Below are 20419 nucleotides of genomic sequence, written 5' to 3'. Positions count from 1 at the left end.
CTGTTACCTGGTGACTTACAGTGAATGCTACAGAGGCACAAGCAGGAAACCTTGGAAGTTTTAGGGTTAAAACAAAACAAAACAAAACAAAACAAATAAAAAAACCTCTCCCCAGCAGCTCTGAGTTAGCCATCTGGGAGGTGCTCTCCGAACCCTGCACAGCTTATTATTGGTTAACAACCTAAAGCAGGTTTGCTTCCAGCAATGTATTTCTGCAAGCGTGGTGTAATGGTGTGTCTTCCCTCTGCATGCTTTTGCAGGGTGATGGAGGAGAAAGGGGTGCTGCGTTTATTTGGAGCACAGGTGCATTTGGAGCCCCTTCTTGCCCCACAGAGATGTTACGGTTGTGGGGCTGTATGAGCTGTACGCAGCATTATTTCTTTTTAAATGGCCTGCCTCTGAATTTCAGTGCATCTCCACTTGCAGATTTTCATTAAATCATGATGAAGAGGGAAGAGGCATTGGCAAGTTGTGTCCTGGTTGCTTGTATCTCCTCACCCATATGTTCATTCTCTTTTAACTAGGTCTAGACCATCCGATCTCTCCTCATGCAGAAATCTTCCCATGCCTTAGCTGTTTCTATTGCCAGCATTTGAACCTTTTCAGTTTCTTTCAGGGATCTTGATGTTACACCCATGTTTCTAGGCCTTATTAAGGGTTAAGCACAAAATGCCTTGAAAAAAATGTACATTAATTTTCTGTGCAATGTTTTATCTATTGGTAGAGTAAGGATGATAATGTGCACCCCTAGAAGTTGCTGAAGATCAATGAAATATGTTCGTAAAGCACTTTAAAAGCTTGGCATGGTGTGTTACTCCTTGAAGTGCAGATTACTGAATGCTGTTTAAAGGAAGAACTAACAAACCAAGTGCTACCATATGCAGTATTAATTGCATATGCAAATACAGCAGACTTCATTATAGGATTTGCCGACATTGACTGTGAACTCTGTGATACTTTTCTATAACAGCATGCTTTTATTTGAAGTCAAAGCAAACAAATGAACCAAAACTACTTTGGGATATCTTTAGCAAATCTTTCCTTTACTCTGAGCTAGTCAATTAGCCACTATTCAATTTATTTATTTTTTTAATCTGTCTAACCAGCCATCCCATACCAGAAAATGTTAGAAGTTAATATCTGCAAAGATGTTTCTGGCAAAACTTTTTGTTGTAACAGATGACACTAAACTGAAAAGGGTAGGACACATCACCAGCTGCAGCCTGCCGTTGTAAAGAGCTTGGGCAGCTGTCTGCAGCATGAAAGGCATAAGCAGAAGGAAAACCTCAGCGAAGACCTACAGGAACAAGGAAACCAGAAGACAAGAGGCTCAGTTAGGGGAGAATTGTCTGGAAATGTAAATAAATAAATGAATAAATAAAGGGAAGGGCTTTTGAGGATGTGTGAAGGGAAATTAAACCTGGCAGGAACTGGAAGTACCATGAGATTCTAGGGAGTACGAAGGAAAGTGGCTAACTGATGCTGAAGGAGACAATGAAGTGACCTCGAGTTAATCTGGGAAGGTTAATTCAGAAGGGCAACTGTGATGTTTCAGCTGCAAATGGGACACTTTGGGACAATGGCTGGAATTAGTGCTGTGATGACAAATTTCTGCTGCAAAGCAAAACTTTGGAAATAGAGAAGGTCATGGCACAGAAGTAGCAACCTCTCTGCGTAGTCTGTTCTCCACAGGAACCAAGTTGCTGTATTTGCAGAGCAAACTTGCTGGTCAAAAGAAGAACATAGTAAATGGCATATTTTAATTTTTTAGAAGCTTGTAATAGATGCAGCTTTGCAGTTGTGCTAATTAATGACAGAGGATGAGATGCAGATTCAATGGAAGTTTGTGACAGCTCTTCACTTTGAATGCTTCCTATTAAGCAATGTGACAAAATTACATAAAGCAGAAACAGCTTGTATGATTTAGATCTGTATGTTATCACATAATTTTTATGTGTTTTTGTTTGTTTGTTTACGTTGAAAACTAAAAGCGTGCTTTCCGCTTTGGGATTATTTGTTCTCCCAGCTATATCAATTGTAATTGCTTCTTCGAACCATGAGACAGTGCAGTACTTCAGAGCCACCATTCTTTGTAAACCCTGTCAGTCATTTTACTCGCTGAGAATTTATATACTTTGGGTTAGTATGCTAGAAATGAAGCTAGGTAGTAAACCCAGTTTGAAAAACTTCATGCCACTTAAACCTGTCAAAACTGAAGGGCCATATATTTAGACAAAGGCATCATCACCTTTGAATGTGGATTATCTTGGGAGTTTGTGACCCAAAGTACTTCACACCTGTATTTCAGACACACTGAGGACACCCCAAGATGCTTCTTGCTCTGGAAGCTGCACTGGACTGAAGTCTTGTGACAGGGATGAGGGTTGGCTCCAGCACTTCAGGGAGCAGCTGGAAATGCAGCAAAATGTGTAGATGCAGGGCCAGGACTGGGCAGAAGGGAAGCCTGCGTGATGGACAAGAGAAAAAGAGGTTTCCTGGCTCGAGGGGCTCTCAGAGCCATGAGGGTGATGGGGGAGTGGAGGTAGAGTGAGGGTTTAAATGGCTAAGATCTTAGCAGCAGTTAAATTCAGGAGCGATACTGGAGGAAGTATTGGCACAAATCTGGAAAAAGGAGTGCCCAGGTGGGATGACCTGCTAGAGAAAAGTCTGGTGGGGGAGCCAGAAGGCACTGTGAGAGGGAAAGGAAGGGGAAGCAAGGGACCTGCTGGGGTGGGCACAGGGAAGCCCACGGCATCCAGCTCTGTAACTGCAAGACAGGAGACAGGAGAGCATCATGCCCTCAGAAGGGGGTTTGGTTTCTGAATGTTGCTAACAACAGCCCGTAACGTTTGTGTGAGCGTGTGCTGTGTGGCACAGTGCAGAAGTCCCAGAAATTGTAAAAACAAGCTCTCAGAAAGTTAGAAAATACAAAAATTAAATTTCCCAATTGATCTCTTACCCATGCAGTCCTATGTTTTTGTTTTTGTTTTGTAATTGCACAGCAAGATGTTGCCTCCTTAATCTTCTCTGACTTTCTACAGAGAAAACAATGTGTTTTACTCCTACCCATGATCAAACGCATAGGAGCTTGTTTTGACTTGAGATTTTTTTCTTTTTCTTTCATTTCCTGTTTTCTGTGGCATCCTGATGCAGGTAGATAGCCTTAAAAATCCCAGCTACAAGCAATTACAAGCAAAGTCTGATAAGGGAGAGGGTCAGATAAATTGAAGGATGCAGGTCACAAACATGTAATATGGCCTCCTTCTAAAATATAATTGATTGACAGATATTACTGATAAAGAACTACAATCCTGCAGCTGAAGGTCTCACTGCTAAATCATTAACATTGCGCTAATGTATTTCAATGGTGAAAAGCTTATTTAAATTAAAATATTCTCTCAAATGTAAGTTGCATGCAAATACAAAAATCAATTACCAACTTTAATTGTGTCTTAAGGAAGAAGTTGTGCATAACATAATTAATTGGTTCCACAAAAGTCTAGATTTTTTAATCTTTAAACACCATTTTGAACAAATTATTACCAAGAATTTCACATGGCTGTTGAGCTCCCACATCATCTGCAAAGATTCAGCTGATGTGGTACATAAGCCTGCACAGATATTGCTAAAGTAACTGGTCAGATTTCATATATGAGAGAGAAACATTGTAGACACTCAGATAAGATATTGCTGAGTTTTAAACTGACTTTAAGATCCCATGAAATGGGCACTCAACACTCAATTTAGTTCCCAGTTTTTAACGTCTGGTTACACATGTCGGCTGGGACAAGAACCTCCCATTTCCACTGATGATTTCAATTCCATATTAGACCTTCTGGGGGCCCTCATAAAGGTACATTATTATTTAGTGTTGTTTCCAACTGCTTTAACTGTAGGGTAATTAAATGTTTGTCATTGAAATTGAAGATAAGTTCCAGTAACTTTTTTTTTTTTTTTTTTTAATGAGATTTCTTGGTCAGATGTTTGGAGAGAACATGGCCTGTGGTGTCCTCTGCAGCACATGTTATGTTCTGTTTGAGCAGTTCGGTTTTCCCACACATGTAACTGGATCTTTTTTTCTATGAGCCAACATGAAATTGGTGAGAAAAAGGCATGTAACAGCAAACTTGTTCTTGTCATCAGCAGAGACCTACAGCTACTGGCCGTGCAGACATTCATCTTGCTGTCGCCAGCTGGTGAGAGGAAGCAGAGCAGAGAGGACTCAGGTTGGAAGACCACACAGTGTGCTTCCAGACAGGAACGTTTCTATTTACTGAAACACCGCCTGTCATAAAAATGGTTTGAAGTGTCACTCTCTGCTCTGCTGCAGGCTCTGCCATCCTGCCTACCCGTCACGTCTCTCCTGGTGCCTATGGAAGGAGGCAGCGGAGGCTGCCATGACCTTTCAGTGTTCTGCAGCGGGGCGGGCATTTCCTGCTCTCCCTGGTTTACAATCTTGGCAACATTTGTGTAAGAAAGATGAGCCAACTAATTAATTGTTTAAAATTTTTGAAATTGCATTTTTTTTAATTTTACAAAGGTTAAGGTCTTTTTGGCTGGATGGGCTGAGGTGGTACATTTCCAATTGCTGATTCATGAGAAAGTTTTGAACAAGACCAGAAGCCATGCCTGAGCCTGTCCTGACTGGGAAGAACTCACCTAGAAAAGCAAATGCTTGTCTACAGGGAGTTTTGATTTTTTTATGTTTTAAGATAGTCTTGTGACAGAAGATAATGACCAACGGTATCCAAATGGGTGCCAACACCAGGAGAACATTGGCTTCCTTTTCATCCCTCTGGTGAAATGGAGTATTAATACAAACCATGATGTGTTACTAGAAATACATTGTTTTTCTGAATGTACATGTAAAGAGATTGTTATCCCTCCTCTTCTCTGCTGTTCTTAAATACACCAATAGTTTTAGCTCTGCTGAACGCTGAGAAAAATGAAACGAGACTAACTTTTCGTCCTAAAACGCCTCATTTCTGTGATTGTGGTGGGTTTGCCTTGGCCAGCAGGCAGACAGCCACCCTCACATGGGTGTACCTCACACTGTCTTTCTCAGCTCACACCCCCTGGCAGGGTTTTGCCCTTTCTTATATCCCTTCCCTCAGGAGCCCCCTGCCCAGCTGCTGGGTTCAGCTGGGCCCTCCCAGAACCCTCTGGAACCATGCAGAATGTTCCTGAACCTGCTTGAACTTCCTGGAACCCTCTGGAATGTTCCAGAGCCGGCTGGGACCCTCAGGTTCCATCTGGAACCTTCTGCATCCCTTTGGAACGTTCCAGAACTGTCCGAGGGAGGCAGGGGCAGCCTCGTCTCCCCTCACAGTGGCGCTGCCACATGCGTGCATGGTGAGGCAGGACACTGACAGACATCTTAGTCTCTCTGTGCCCTGCTGCATTCAAAAAGGATGTGTTTTAGTCAAGGGAAAAGTTCAGGCTGAAACGGGAATGGTGGGAGAGTAAAACCTCGTGCCACAGAGCTGTTTGGGAACAGGCAGGTCAGAGGGGCACAGGAGCACGAGGTGGCCCAGCCTGGAAGCAAGCTGTGGAAATGCAGCGAAGGAGGCGTTGCTCTAGAGGAAGGTAAGCTGGTTTTCAGTTGTTTCTGGATAGCAATGGCTTTTCTCAGGTTAAGGTAATACAAAGGCTTTCGCAGGATATTAGCGGCCATCAGAAACTCAAATACAGAAACATAAAATGATGTGACACTCGTGACGCTGTAAAGAAAAGTCAGTTCTGTTTCTTCCAAACAAATCGTTGAAATTCCCCATTGAACGGTTCCGGCAGCAAGAAGGCAGTTTTCAGCACCTGGGTGAGTTTTTAACCAGAGGAGTTTTTCTTGAAATTGCAATGAGATATTGATTGAGTTGTAATAATTTCTAAGCAGGCGATTTACCATTGCTGGTGAACACCCCCAGCCACGTTTGTGTCCCTGAGCTGAGGGAGGAGAGGACCGGAGCCCCCAGGGGATGAGCTCCACCCGCGGGGCCTCGCACTGACAGCAGGCTGACTCGCTTGCTGTCCTCAGCGAGTTTTAAACAAAACTCATCAAGCGGCATAAACAAACACAGAATGATGCTATTTGTGACTTTTGCCTTTAAAAAAAAAAGTACAGAGAAGATAATTCATTTCACTTGTCATCTCTGAAGATTAGTGCTAATGTGGGTATATATGTAGTCACAGCACGGACCTGTAAAATCCAATGGGCTATCTCAATTAAACATATGTTTGAGTGCTTTCTCAGTAAAAGCCTTCAAAGGGTTTTCACCCAGATACACTAGGCTTAAATTTTCTTCAATAGTGTGAATAAAACAGCTGTTGTCTGTAATTACAACTTTCTCCTGAAAGTTCTGGTACCCATTGTCCCTTCTAAACGAGTAAACAAATTACTCATTAATCCGAGAATTAATTCAAACAAAACAGTGGATCTTACAATGAAATTGATTCCAGCTACTCATCCTGCCATCCATAAGAAATGGAGTGTTGGTGACAAAATCTGATCCTAAGCGAGGAACAAAATGTTTAAAAACTCGCCTCCCTGGATGTCTGTTGAGTCATGCATTAAAGCTGGGTAGCATAAACATGAAAGCTGGGACTTTGAAAGCAGACAAGAAAATTCACCCATGTCAATTCTATGTATTTTAATGAGTTAGTAACTAAACACTAACTCACACTGGCTTTGCAGACTCTAATCTCTGTGTGCAGAGTACTCAGAGGATTTGGTAGTCACAGCTATAAGCACCATAAATTAATACTTTGGGGAAGTTTGCTCATTAACTAGTTTTAATGCAAGTCCTCAATCATTCAGTTGGATTTGTGAGTTTTGCTTTTGTTTGGTATTACAGCAAGTAGCTTGAAAACTCAGTGTTGCTTTTAAGACCAGTGGGGGAATGTAACAATTATCTCTGTTATCATTGCCTGCAAGTGAGGAGGCTTCCCCTGAAATGTGAATGGGGTACTGGGCATGCTCTGATCTCCAGGCTGGGACCAGTATGGGGCTCCGTGCTCTCCCCTCCTGCTCTGGTCTCCATACCCGGGAGTCTGGTAAGGGTTTTGTGGCTTGACACAGATATTCCTTGGACATTTCAGAAACAGAAGAAATAATAATTTGTAAATGGCTGTGCTTTTTTGTTAGATAGAAGTATCTACGAAAACCTCATTATTAATGAATATTGCCCAGTACCCAAAGGAACAAGTAGTTTTAGGCAACGCAAGTATTTATAATGCAGAGAATACACAGATGTGTCTTTTTGGATCTGTTTTACAACAGCCTAATTTGTAAATGAGGTTTCTATGTATTCACAACACTCCTGGTAATTTGGCTCACACACCCAAGGAAATGCAATCATCAAGCTGTGAATAGTTTCTGGCACTTCCACGCTTCGTTTCCAGGGAAAGGATCATGTCTGAGTTACTTAAGGGGAGAGAGCTGCTGAGACATACAAATAGATCTATAATAAACCCTGCTTCTTAGAAGAGTGCCTGCGTCTCACTGAAATTGTGCTGTGAGCAGTAGTGGTTTCTGCAGAAAGGAAATCTGAAGGAGTCATACAAAGGTCTGCAGATGGGAGCAGAGCCTGCTGTGTGGAGCGAGGTTGCACGTGATCAGGGGTATGGTACCTGTGTGTACTCACCTCATGCGATTAGAAATAACAAATGCTACTAAAGTTTCCATCTGTGGGATTTGTAAATGCCCTACAAAAATGTCCATGCATGAAACTGTGTGATCCATGCAGAGTTGGGTTGGGGCATTGAGCTGCTGTTTAATGACTGTAGCTTTGGGTAGCTGTGAATCTATTAAGACAATAACACATCGATGAGTAATCATCTGCTGTTGTGATCCATTAAAACACTGATGTCTTCTCCCCCTGCACTCTTTCTCTCAGATTACTTTGTTTCAGGGCTGAACAGCCATAAATAGGAAAAGAATGCATTGGTTTGGGAATGCAGCAACAGATTCAGCTGTGGAATTGGTGTCCATTTTTTTCTGTAAAATATCTATGAATCAGAACCGTCAAAATTATTCAGAAATTTAACACCTTTCACTAGTCCTAGCCAAAAAGAAACTACCGAAGTTAAGTATGTGTAACACTTCATTTGAGCTTGTTTTAGAACTTAAGGTAGTTCACAGAATAGTAAGACGAGTCTAGCCTGGTGTAAGAAAACCACAAGCTAAATCTGTAGAATCTGAGGAGGAAATTCCTTTCGCAAGACGCTGGAGCTCTTACCTGTCATCAGGGTGATGTTCCTTCTCTATGAACGTAGTTTGAGCAGGTGTCCTCCCTTCCTAGAATATATGTCTCACCCCAAGAGGTGTTCTGGTCCAGGTCTTTTCCAGACTCTTTAGTTGGGGTTTGCCACAGAATAAACAGTTTTAATGTTCATTGAGTTTCAGATACCATGAATTCACTTCATGGAAGTGAATACCCATCGTGGAGAAGTGCCTGGTTCCCGTGGCACAGCATCAGTTCTCCTCTTTGCCTTTCCCAGGACATCCTTGCTGCCTCTCGAAAGCCTCAGAGGAGCCTCTCACCCCACGCAATGAAAGGCACACCCACGCTTAGGTTGGAAGTTCCTCCAGGTATAGCAGCTTGCTGGAAACTTCAGTAGTGCCGAAGTGCTTCATCCTGCTCCTTGCTGTCACTAAGCTGATGTTTAAAAAAACACTTTGCATCAGGATTTTGCTGCATTTGAGCTATTTTGCATGAAAGGCAGTGATTACAGAATGATAATGTTTTGACACAGTGATAGAAGCCAGGAAATTCACCATTAGTGGTGGTGTTTCTCTCTCTCTTGCCTGTAATGCATGACAGCTTTAGTGTAGGCTGTAATTGAGTAGAAATGACAATAGCAATTAACTTATAACCTTCTGCTTCAGTACACATTTTAGCATTCATTCGAAGAAAAATGTCCAGTGAGAAAGTAAATATTTGTATGTGAATGATCCGTGATAAAACTTCATACAGCTTGCAAAAAATTGCTGTTCGTGTTCATGAACATCAATAAACGTTAGAATACAACTTGCAATTTCCCTTGCAGGTTTTACCATTAAAAATATTATGAATCTCTTTGCCCCCCCCCCCCCCTTTTTTTTTCTTAGTTTCATGCCTTCTACATTACAGCAATTAGTCAGAAAACTGAAGTTTATGTAATATTTTTATGCTATTACTATCAATTGACTAAATAAGCCACTTTGGTGTGTTTTTTTTTTCCCCCAATAAGTTTGTTTTTTTGTTTGTTTGCTTGTTTTGTTTTGGTTTTGGACCATGGTTTATTACTGCTTGTTATTAGCTGGGTGGGAAAGGAAATGGAAAATGGTGATGTATGTTTCATGAATAACAGTTTCCTATTTCTGGTTGCTCCTTATCTGTGGCTTAAAGCCTGGATTATTAATTAGTAAGTAGAATTTCTCAGCATCTTTGATCATTGATAGTATCACAGAGAATACTGAATATTTAAAAGTAGTTTCCAGTTAATTCCTGGCACAGGTACTGTATCAGAAGACAGAACATCACCTTACAAGAGCTGTCTCAGTGATTAAATAAAAGAGATGCTCACTTTCCAATTTGGAGCAAATGCATTGTTGGTGAAAGTGATAGGTTTAACACTGATTTGAATCGATCTGAGTGCCAGATAGACTATGGAATGTCTCCTTAAAATAGCTGCTGAAGAAACTCAAACAAGATTTAAAATATATAAAAAAAAGTTCCCATTAATAGCAACACCTGAAAGGAATAACCTGCTTTTTGAAGTCCTTAACCTTTCAGAAACATTAAGGGTATTGCTACCTCTAAAAGTCAAATTATTTCATTAAAAGCAACAAGTTTGACTGCTGCTTTGGAAAAATAAACCTTCAACATCAGACAGCACCAGCTCCTGCTGTTTTACCGGTGGTTTGTGTGGACCAGTTCAGCATGGAAACTGTTTGTGAAGCCACGGGACTCATGGCCTGTCCGAAGGCAGCACTTGCTACCAGCTCGCGCAAAGCAGGTGAATTTTAAGAGGAGCCTTTGTATGTGGTAGCAAACAGCAGCAGTCATCTAAAAAAAGTTTTCCTTTCTATGCAGGCTGCTGGCTGGAGCCTGTTCTGCCCTCTGCTCTGGCACATCTGCTGGTGAGGAGGTGCCCAGTGAGGGGGCTGGGCTGGGGCACAGCACAGCTCCCCTGGCTGCTGCCCAGGCCTGGGGGCTCACCCTCTGACAAAGTGAAGCAACCTGTGTGCCTGGACACACTCTCTGTCTCTCTCTCTCCTCATGTTCTAAATGCATGCAACACACTGCCAGCGTGCAAGCCGAATCCAGATGGAAAAGGCATTCTGTACTCGGGAAGGCAGTCCCTGGGTGAGACACGGGGCGTTAGGGTCACCCACACTGCGAGGCACTGCTTGTGAGGGGCTGCCCCATCTCTGTGCCCCAAGCTCAGGCTCTGATCAGCTCCAGCTGCTGTGAGCAGAGCCTGGCTCAGGTGAGGGCTTGGCTGCCAAGGAGCAAACCCCAAACCTCAGCCCACCTGCTGGTAGTTTATCTGCAGCTGCTCCGTTAAACCTGAGGTACTGAGTCCAGGTTCATAGAGGGTGGTGTGCCCTACTATGAGGGTGTTCTGGTGGTGTGTAGTCTTCTGTTAAATGTTAGTTTAATGTTAAATGTTAGTTAAATGTTGCTGTAGCATTAGCCTTATTATTTTGATTCATTTGTTATGCAACATCTCTGCTTGGAAAAAAAAATATTTCTGTGTGAAATACGGCCTCTTGGTAGGAGAAATTCCTGCTGCTGGGTGAGTACCTGAGCTGAGCCCTGACGTAAGGGAGGCTGGATGTGGAGAAAAAGCTCCAAGGGGTAAGTGTGATGTCCCTCTGCTGTGGTGCTCCTGGATGGCCTGTAAGAATGTTTAGATGTGCCCTGGTTTAGGTATGTTGGTCTTAGTTATTTTCTGCTAAGACCATCTGTCCAGTAGTCAATTTATTTTTTCAGGTGTCTGTAAGCTGGAATTTCTCATGTGCGTGTCTCAAAAGGTGGGTGTTTCTGGACCCTTATTGCGTACTGCCTTCTCCTTACTCTGGTCCTTGTCTGTGAGTAGACTCGCTGACTGCTTTAGTCTAGGAGGAGCTCTGGGTTGTGTGCTCTGGCTGTGTATGTGGGTCAGGCTTGTAGGGAGCAGGAGTGCTCTGTGGCTGACCTCCATGTCCTGCTTAGGTTTGGTTTCCTGCTAAACTTCAGTGTGAAACCTAGGCCAGGTGGAATGGGGATGATACTCCAGAATTAAAAACGTGTAAGGTTGTGAAGCTGTTTTAGGCCTCTGTGTTTTCAGTACTGAGTTCCTAATTCAAACCCTTGATAGTTCTCAAGGGAACTAAAAGGGCTTTAAGTAACCACTTTATTAACTTAAAAAAAAAAAAAAAAAAAAAAAAGGCACAGGAAGTTTCCTTCGTTTTGTTTTAGTGGCGGTAGAAGCTCGGTGGGAAGGACCCAAGCCCCTGTGTGAGCTGCTGCCTGGGGCCGCACCCTGGCTCCCGGGGGGGCTGCTGGAGGCTTTGGAGCAGCAAATCCTGGCAGAGGATGGGGCGTCCCGCTGTGCCTGCCTGTCCTGCAGGTCTTTCCAGCGTGTTGAAAGCCGCTTAGACAGCAGGCAATCAGGTTCAGAAAGTCGGATCCGATTTGTCTCCTTGCTGTGGGTAAAGCCGCGTTTTGCTATTGCGAGGCTGCTGTGTTCAGTAACAGCAACGTGTGCGGCCAGCTGGAGCTAGAGGAGGGAGTGCTGGGGGTGATGGAGGAGCTGGGGCACGGGGCCGTACTGCCGAGGTACCTTCAGGCTTGTTTTGCCCTCTGCTGGCCGTGATTTTGGTGTACTCGTGGGTGTTCCCGTGGCTGTTTACAGCCAGCCAGTTCTCCCAGCTCTGAGGCAAATGCAGGCGGTTTGGGCCGGGTGTGCTCTCCCCACCTCTCTTTCCCCTGGAACATCCCCGTTGCCAGCTGAGCAAGGAAAAGAAAGGGAGGCAGGGGCCAAGAGCAGGTGTGGGGACAACAGGGACAGAACTGGCAGAAACAGCGTGGAGCCAAGCGCCTCTGTCTGCAGCTCCCGTTCCTCCGCAGGGAAGAGGTGAGGGGGAGCAGGCAGGGGCTGCCCTGTGAAACCGAGCACAGCAGGGCCCCTGCGCCCTGGGTGCCCTCCAGGAGCTGGTCCTGTTTGCCCTGCTAGCAGGAACTGCTGCTCCATCTGCGGCTCTGGCACCCCTCTCATCCTACACATTCCTTCTGCTTCTCAGTGTTCCTCACAGAGACATCACAACCTCACAGCCAGCAGTCATCGTGGGCAGGTGTGAGGGACTTGCTCTCCCCTTTGTGTGAAGTGTGATGGTACCCAAACCAGGTGTTAACAACACCTGCAATTTTTTTTTTTCTTCAAGCAATATCTTTCTTTGTTCAGAGCTACCTTACTCATCAGCAGTGCTTGGCCACCGGTGTAGTGACATGTGGCAGCTTTTTCGCAGTTGGTTTAGGACATGAAAGAAATGCTGTGTCTTACTGAGAAGCGTTTTGGCAGTGTGAATGGCCAGAAAGTAATTAAACACTTGGAATGTCACCATTACACAAACTGACTAGAAAAAAGTCTCTCTTCTTGAGAGTGAGAAGTAGTTCAGGGACGCCCAGCTTGTCTGCTAGGCTAGAAAAGAAACTTAGCTTTTGTCCTGCTCAGTTATTGGAGTGAATTGGCTCTAAGGCATCAGACAAGCACCATAGCTGGTGCAAAGCAGGGGGCGGGAGCATGGGGCCAGCAGCAGAGGGAAGAAAGAGGCCTGTCCTTTCTGGCAGTGTTTGTTAGTGTATATGCGAGTCTCCCACTCAGATACCGAGTGGGACTGAACGGCTTAAAAGCAGGATGTAATCAAAAACACAGCGTGAGCTGTAGGAGTGTCTGCACTAGTGAGGAAAAGCCTTTCTGTTTTTCTCTGGCACTTGGCACAGAAAGCAGGGGATGTATTACCTACCTCTGAGTCTACATCAGCAACTCATTTGTCAAAGAGCAAGGGAGAAAGTGAGTAATGAAAGTTTATGGAGTATATTTTCTTCTCAATGTGCTATTAGCATTAATGTGAAATGTACTCAGAGCAAAGAGAATATGCCCCCTTGTGTGTCTAATGATTGAGCTCCCAGGTCACTGCTAAATCTCATGCTTTGTGTGGTCCTCTGTGTGATGTTTCTGCACAGTAATTTAAAAATGGGTAAATTATATTGCTGCCCTTAGTTAATTGCTGTCAGGGAAGCAATATCATAGCCAAAATCGGGCTGCATCAAAATGACCTGAGAGCAAACTGTAATTTTCTAAAAACACAGCTATCGAATATTCCCGATGATATTAAGAACATAGTCATTCTGGATGTGATATTTTGATGAAAGCAGATATTTGGTCAGAGGGTCAGAAACTAGTTTTTGGTCAGCTGTGTTTTCTCCTGAAGGCAGAAGACTTGGTCACTGCTTCCACTTGCAGGCAGAAGGAGAGCTTGCAGGCATGGGGAGCCCTGTTAGCTGCTCTGTGAAGGGCTGTCAGGCCCTGCAGAGGGTGTGGAAGGACAGCGCAGTGTTACTGGTTCCTTATGTTAGTTGAGGTAATGCCCTGCCCCTTCTCTGGGGGAAAGAGAAGGGGAGCCTCAGGTACAGTCACAAGGTGGCTGCTGTCTGCAGGGCAGCTTGTATTAAAAGCCACTTTGTCCTGTTCAGCCTCCACCAAGTAACCTTTGAGGAAGGTGAAACGTGCTGCAGGTCTGTGAGCACTTCCAAGTGGGGTCTTGTTCCCCAGGGCAGTGTTTTCTGGGGGCTGCACGTACAAGCAGTGTGCTGGCAGGAGGGTTTGCTGCTCTGCTCCTGGGGTACAAAGCCAAGCCTCCCCATTAAAAGGGAGCCCCAACGTTTTCATCCTTCTCAGGCAGTGTGTGAGGACCTCATCCTACATTCCAAATGCTCATGAATAGTGCATGGCTTTGCTCTTATAATGCAGCGCATCCAAAATGAATTAGTAATGATTAACAATAAGCACTGAGATGCATGTAGCTGGGGTTTGTTTTTAAAAAATCAAAGGGATAATTGCTTTCTACACATACTCTATTTGCAAGCACCAGCTCCTTCCTCTCCTGTGGAGCACAGAGGAGGGACCTCGATGTCACAGTTCTCCGTGGGCCGATCGCCAGGGAAGCTGTGGCTGTGGGCAGGTGTCAGCGTGGCTGTGCAGTGTGGCACGGGGCTCCCGGGCACGAGCTGTAGTAAAACTCATCTGTTGTGTGCAATAGGCTCCTGTTGGTTATGCACATCCCCAGGCCCTGGGAAGCTATGTGGAGGCTGCTCAAATCACAGGATTGGGGCTGGTGCTGAGCCAGATGAGTAAGAGGATTTTTACCAAATGATTTTATAGGAGCTGCTGTAAGGCTTCTCCTCTTCCCTGACAGAAGGAAGAGTTCCTTCTGCAGCACCAACAGCTCCCAGGGCACTACCTTCTGGAAAAGGAGGAAATTCCTTAAGGAAAAGGGAAAAGTGTACTTAGGGAAAAGCTCTCAGATGACCTTTTGTTACATCAGTGTTGAATCACCATAGTTGAAATACTACTGAAATTAAAAATAAAAGTGGAGGGGATTTCACTTACAGAACTGGTTAAAATGCTGTGTGTCTAAATGCTTGTCTGTATTTATCCTTCCTCTGCTTAGTTGGTCTAAAAAATTGTTTTAAAATAATTAAGCCTCAGTGTTTGCATCCAGATCTACATGTAGTCGGAGAAGCTGTCACACTGTGCTGTGTGAATCTGTCAGAATTGCAGGCTGAGAAAAGCTCCAGCTATTGCCACTCATTTTCACATAAATCTCTTCTTCAGGCTCCCCTGATACCTGGATTTATTTCAGTTTCTATTAGGTGAGCTACAGGAAAAGAAGTTTGCAAATGGGAAAAAAACCTGACCCAACCTTACTGTATTTGCATATCCTAATGTGTTCCGGGCCTTTGGTGCTTTTCTGAGATGCTCAGGTATGATAGATTTCTCCAGCCTGGACTCAAATAAGTCTGAGACCTTCTTGGGTGGGTTCAGAGCTCGATGCCTGTCCTGGTGCCTCAGTGCTGCTAACAACCCCTCCTTCGGTGTTTTGCTGTGGTCAGGGAATGGGGCCATCGCTTGGTGTCACTAGAGAAATTGTGACTAAATCAGGGGTGCGTAACCTCACAAGAATTGTGATTTAAGTGCTCTGTGGTTGCAGTACAAGTAAGATAATGCTGTAGAACATATTTTGAACCAACTGGGTGACATGTAATGTCATCCGAAGCTTTATGGTGGTTCTGCACGTCTGGTCTAAGAAGTTAATTATTCTGTCAGCTCCTGGACACTCGGTGGCTTTAATTGTGGGAGGGGGAGTGACCGAACATCCAGGAAGCTGCTAATCAGTCATCCTCAGCTGCCTCGCCTCTGCTGAATGCAGTGCTAATAAGCTAGTTCCTATCAATCTGTTGTATATAAAATTGCCTAATTGCTTGCCTCTTATACAAAACAGATTGTGTTTTCAACCTAAAAATGTGGCTTATGGGGCCGGGGGAGGAGGAGTTGCTCAAAGAGAGGGCCTGAAGGGGGGGGAACACTCACTTTCTCTGGGGCAAGAGCTGAGGGAATCCCCTTGGAAGGGTGGCTGTCCTGCTGCTGGTGTGCCACCTGCGAAGGAGCGAGCAGCTGGCTGTGGCTGTGGGAGAGCTCCCTGGAAAGAGCAGCCAGCTCCCTTCAAGAGGAGCTGCTGTATGGGCCTGACGCCGGTGTGACCAAAGCTGTGCTGAGGTGGTGATGTGCATGTGGTGAGCAGCTGATGGGCTGCGGTAGTGAGGGCAGCCGCGAGCTCAGCCCGTGCGCTTGCTCCAAGGCTGAGCCCTCGTGCAGGGCAAACCCAGCCCTGGGCACTGAAACCCAGTGCTCTTAAAGCACGTAATCTGCACTGCTGCAGGAGCTTCTTACAGGGAGCACTGCATGAGGCTTCATTCTGAATTTTTGCTTTTGAGTAGCTATCATTTAAAAAAAATAAAAATAAATTCTTGGGGAAGCTTCAACTAACAGAGGCTTCAGAATGCAAAACTGAAAACGGGGAAGTGTAAAGGTTGATAAGAGAAACATGCTTCTGTGGTAAAATACAGTCCACAGGAACAGATGTCTGCTAGCATCCACTCTCTGAAGTGGGAGGAGGCAAGGAGTACAGTTTTTGGTGGAAAGAGGTATTGAATACTTTGCTCTTTAAATTTTTTCTTAGAGACTTTCTTTTCTTTTTGGTTAGGAGGACTTTGATGTGTTTAGTTGAAGGGAAGGGGAAATTGATACCCGTGAAATGTGAAGAAGCTTCCTAACCTGACATACAGATTTGATTCCATGTCTACTATGTGTGCAAACCAGGCATGCAGGCAGAAATACTGTATAATAGTATTTAGGTGAATAATGCAGTACAGAGAGATTGTATGGAAGAAAACAAGAGGTGCGTAATCTTAGCCTTCAAGAGGTGTGCCTAAGAGGAGGTATGTTATTAAAATAAAGATTTAGCTAAATAAGAGAGCTTAAACTCAATGCACTGACGTTTGTTAGTTGTGGTGGACAAAACAAATACTTTAGCTGGCCGGCCCTGGACCTGTGTGCTCTCCTTGATGCTGCCCTGAACCGGCAGAAGCCTCTGGGCTTGGGGGCAGCATGGGTCAAGCCTGGGCTTGGCCTAGGTCCTTTGGGCTGCTCAGGTGGGGACAGCACTGGGACAGGGCTGGGGGCTGCTGGGTGTACATTGCTCCAGGAGGAAATCATCACCCGAACAATGTAAGATCTCTCCTCTTCAGTGCTCGTTTACAAGCTTAACTTCTGGAGTTCTCAAAACACTGCAAAGAAACCAGTATTTTAGTATTGTCTATTGTTATCTAGGAACCCCCAAAAAAACATTTCTAACAAAAATGTGTATTTATTCATTAGTTAAGATTCTTGTGGCATCTGACTTTTTTTAAAGTAATCATCTCTATGGCACTTTTTCAGCAAAAGTACTTAGGTTTTACACCACAGAATCATCTAGGTTGGAAGAGACCTCCAAGATCACCTAGTCCAACCTCTGGTCTAACACCAACTAGTCTTCCACTAAACCGTATCACTGAGCTCTACATCTAAATGTCTTTTAAAGACCTCCAGGGAGGGTGACTCCACTACCTCCCTGGGCAGCCCATAACCAATGCCTCACAACCCTCTCAGTAAAGAAGTTCTTCCTAACATCCAACCTAAACCTCCGCTGGCACAACTTCAGCCCATTCCTCCTTGTCCTGTCACCAGGCACGTGGGAGAACAGACCAACCCTAACCTCGCTACAGCCTCCGTTAAGATATCTGTAAAGAGCAATAAGGTCTCCCCTGAGCCTCCTTTTCTCCAGGCTGAACAAACCCAGCTCCCTCAGCTGCTCCTCGTAGGACTTGTTCTCCAGGCCCCTCACCAGCTTTGTCGCCCTTCTCTGGACCCGCTCAAGCACCTCGATGTCCTTCTTGTAGCGAGGGGCCCAAAACTGAACACAGTACTCGAGGTGCGGCCTCACCAGAGCCGAGTACAGGGGGACGATCACCTCCCTAGCCCTGCTGGTCACAGTGTTTCTGATACAAGCCAGGATGCCGTTGGCCTTCTTGGCCACCTGAGCACACTGCTGGCTCATATTCAGCCGACTGTCCACCATCACTCCCAGGTCCTTCTCTGCCTGGCAGCTCTCCAACCACTCATCTCCCAGCCTGTAGCTCTGCTTGGGGTTATTGCGCCCCAGGTGCAGGACCCGGCACTTGGCCTTGCTGAACTTCATACAGTTGACCTCAGCCCATCGGTGCAGCCTATCCAGATCCTTCTGCAGAGCCTTCCTACCCTCGAGCAGATTGACACACGCACCTAGCTTGGTGTCATCTGCAAACTTACTGAAGGTGCACTTGATGCCCTCGTCCAGATCATTGATGAAGATATTAAAGAGGACCGGCCCCAGCACCGAGCCCTGGGGGACGCCACTAGTGACTGGCCTCCAACTGGACTTGACTCCATTCACCACGACTCTTTGGGCCCGGCTATCCAGCCAGTTTTTAACTTGTTGAAGCATATGCCAGTCAAAGCCATGAGCAGCCAGTTTCTTGAGGAGAATATTGTGGGGAACGGTGTCAAAAGCCTTGCTGAAGTCAAGGTAGACCACATCCACAGCCTTTCCCTCGTCCACCCAGCGCGTCACTTTGTCATAGAAAGAGATCAGGTTTATCGAGCAGGACCTGCCTTCCATAAACCCATGCTGACTGGGCCTGATCGCCTGCTTGCCTTGCAAGTGCTGCATGATGACACTCAAGATAATCTGCTGCATGGGCTTCCCTGGCACTGAGGTCAAACTGACAGGCCTGTCATTTCCCAGGTCTGCCCTCCGGCCCTTCTTGCAGATGGGCGTCACATTTGCTGGCTGCCAGTTGACTGGGACCTCCCCTGATAGCCAGGACTGCTGATAAATGATGGAAAGCTGCATTTCATTTTCCAACTTGTTATGTTTTGTTGCTTGTTCTGTTATGATTTTTGTTCTAGTGCACTTTACATGACTTGTTTTAATAGAGAAACCAGCAATTTCATTTGCTCAGCAAGGTGCTTCTGTTATTGGAGCCCCTGGGAAGTTCAAACAAAACGGACAGATAGATGAGGGTATTTTCCATTTCTGGTCTTCCAGTGCTTTGCCATCACTAACCAATTATTCAGGGTTTATGCTGTGAATATCCACATGGATCTCTGAGTTGTTTGTACTGAGTTATGCTTAGAAGATCATGCAAATTGAATGTGACTACATGATATTTCACTCATAAGGAAATTAATGATTTCTTAATTGACTATTTAAATAAAACAAAAAATCTACGTGTTTCAGGGAAAAGCCATTTGGAAAATGCTCCTTAACTCAAGAGCCTTTGCAAGAAGCTCAATTTTTATCAGGGATAAAAAACAGTGCTGCAGAAGTTGCTCTGTAAGCCAGCAGACTGCTCTGAGCACTGATATTGATGGTCTGCTTGTTGATTCTGTTCACGAAGGATACAGCAGGGATATAAAGGAAAGGGAGGAAAGCAATATAAGTTCTAAACTTAGTAGCACAGTTATATATTGCAAAACTAAACAATGCTTTGTTTAGAAAAATTGAAAAGGTAGGTAATAAAAATAGGTTTTTCTTAAAATGTTTTCTTAATCACCTAGAACCCACTGCTTTTGTAAAATTCCCTATATGCATATAGAACTACTTCTTCAGGGAAAGGAAGAAATAGATGAATACTAAAGAAATATCTGATTAATAGCCAACCACTGAATACACTTTTTGTCTATGTCTAATTTGTAGCAGACGAGTTTAATCCTTGCTCTGTAAAACCCCTGGAAGAGCAGGCTTTGAAGCAGATGATGCAGGCCAAGATTCTTGGTGTGTCAGATGCTTCACTGCACCTGCCTCAGTTCCAGCCTCCTCCTCCTCATCAGAAAGCTACCTGCATCTTTTAAATCATCTCTTCAGCTTGCGCAGTGCACAGGAGAAAACTGACCATGTTGTGGTGTTCATCATATAGGTGAGCATGAGGAGAACAGAAAGAATCCTGCAACATTATATAAGACTGAGGAGTAGAATAAGAGAAAGTCCTCACTCTGTTTCTGTCTGTGAAATCTTGAAATTGTTCCTCTTCTCTTGAAAATCCAGGCCTTGCCTTTATTACATTTTCTAACAGGTGGACTTATAATGTGCCTTACCACGATCTCTGCCTTATGCTGAGTCATTTAGCTTAATTAAACCACAGCCGAAACGGTACTGCAGCTGATAGATGCAGCTCCAGAAAGAGGAGTCTTAATTAAAGATGGCCACACGTGGCTGGTTAATTTAAATTAAAATAGCAGATGGGATGACTTGGATTTTTATTGGCTTTAGCAGCTTAAACACCTCTACCTTGAACCTCAGCTTTTGTCCCCAGCTAATTCACCTTGCCCATACCACATGAGGGGTCCCGGTGCAGCTGGGCTGCGTGCAGCCCCACCGTGGTGCCGACCAGGCCTGGGCCAGCCCCGCGCGCTGCTCGCTCTCCTCCCCGCACCGCAGCACTTGGCAGCAAACCGCACGCCTTTCGTTCAGCCCGACAGGCTGCAGCTTCGAAAGATAAGAAGCGCTTCTCAGCGTGACTCAACCATGAAATGTGTTTGAGAATGGAGCTTTTGATGAGAATTTGCATTTAAAAAAAAAAAAAAAAAAAAAAAAAAATTCCATTTCAAATGCACCGCACCATTTATTCCTGTTGTAGAGAAGTAAGGCTTATCTTCTGAATTTCAGACAGCTGGACTGAGCCAGGCTTTCTGAAGTAGTTTTCATGGCAGTTGGCCACTGGGGGTGGCCATGACAGCTGGGGCTGGGCTGATTCTT

The 20419-nt window shown here is 44.8% G+C and overlaps 1 protein-coding gene across 11 annotated transcripts in view; it reads left to right on the top strand.

The window, feature by feature from the left end:
- Positions 1-20419, top strand: part of KCNIP1 (potassium voltage-gated channel interacting protein 1) — a 370449-nt gene that overhangs the window by 272296 nt on the left and 77734 nt on the right. The window contains exon 1 of one of the 11 annotated variants that reach the window (XM_072023596.1): positions 5297-5586. The exons of 7 other annotated variants lie outside the window; for them this stretch is intronic. Coding sequence is in view for 1 of the 4 variants with exons in the window: in XM_027468249.3 (XP_027324050.1) it covers positions 6954-7047 (94 nt within the window). In the remaining 3 variants the exon portion in view is untranslated. Of the gene's footprint in view, positions 1-5296; positions 5587-6912; positions 7048-10577; positions 10839-12885; positions 13036-20419 lie in introns of those variants that run through there. 3 more of the 11 variants (XM_027468249.3, XM_013104549.5, XM_027468251.3) reach the window with 3 other exon arrangements.

The sequence above is a fragment of the Anas platyrhynchos genome, chromosome 14, assembly GCF_047663525.1.
Source record: "Anas platyrhynchos isolate ZD024472 breed Pekin duck chromosome 14, IASCAAS_PekinDuck_T2T, whole genome shotgun sequence".
Lineage (NCBI taxonomy): Eukaryota > Metazoa > Chordata > Aves > Anseriformes > Anatidae > Anas > Anas platyrhynchos.
Note: the sequence above shows the minus strand (reverse complement) of the source record. Positions and strands in the feature narration are given on the sequence as shown.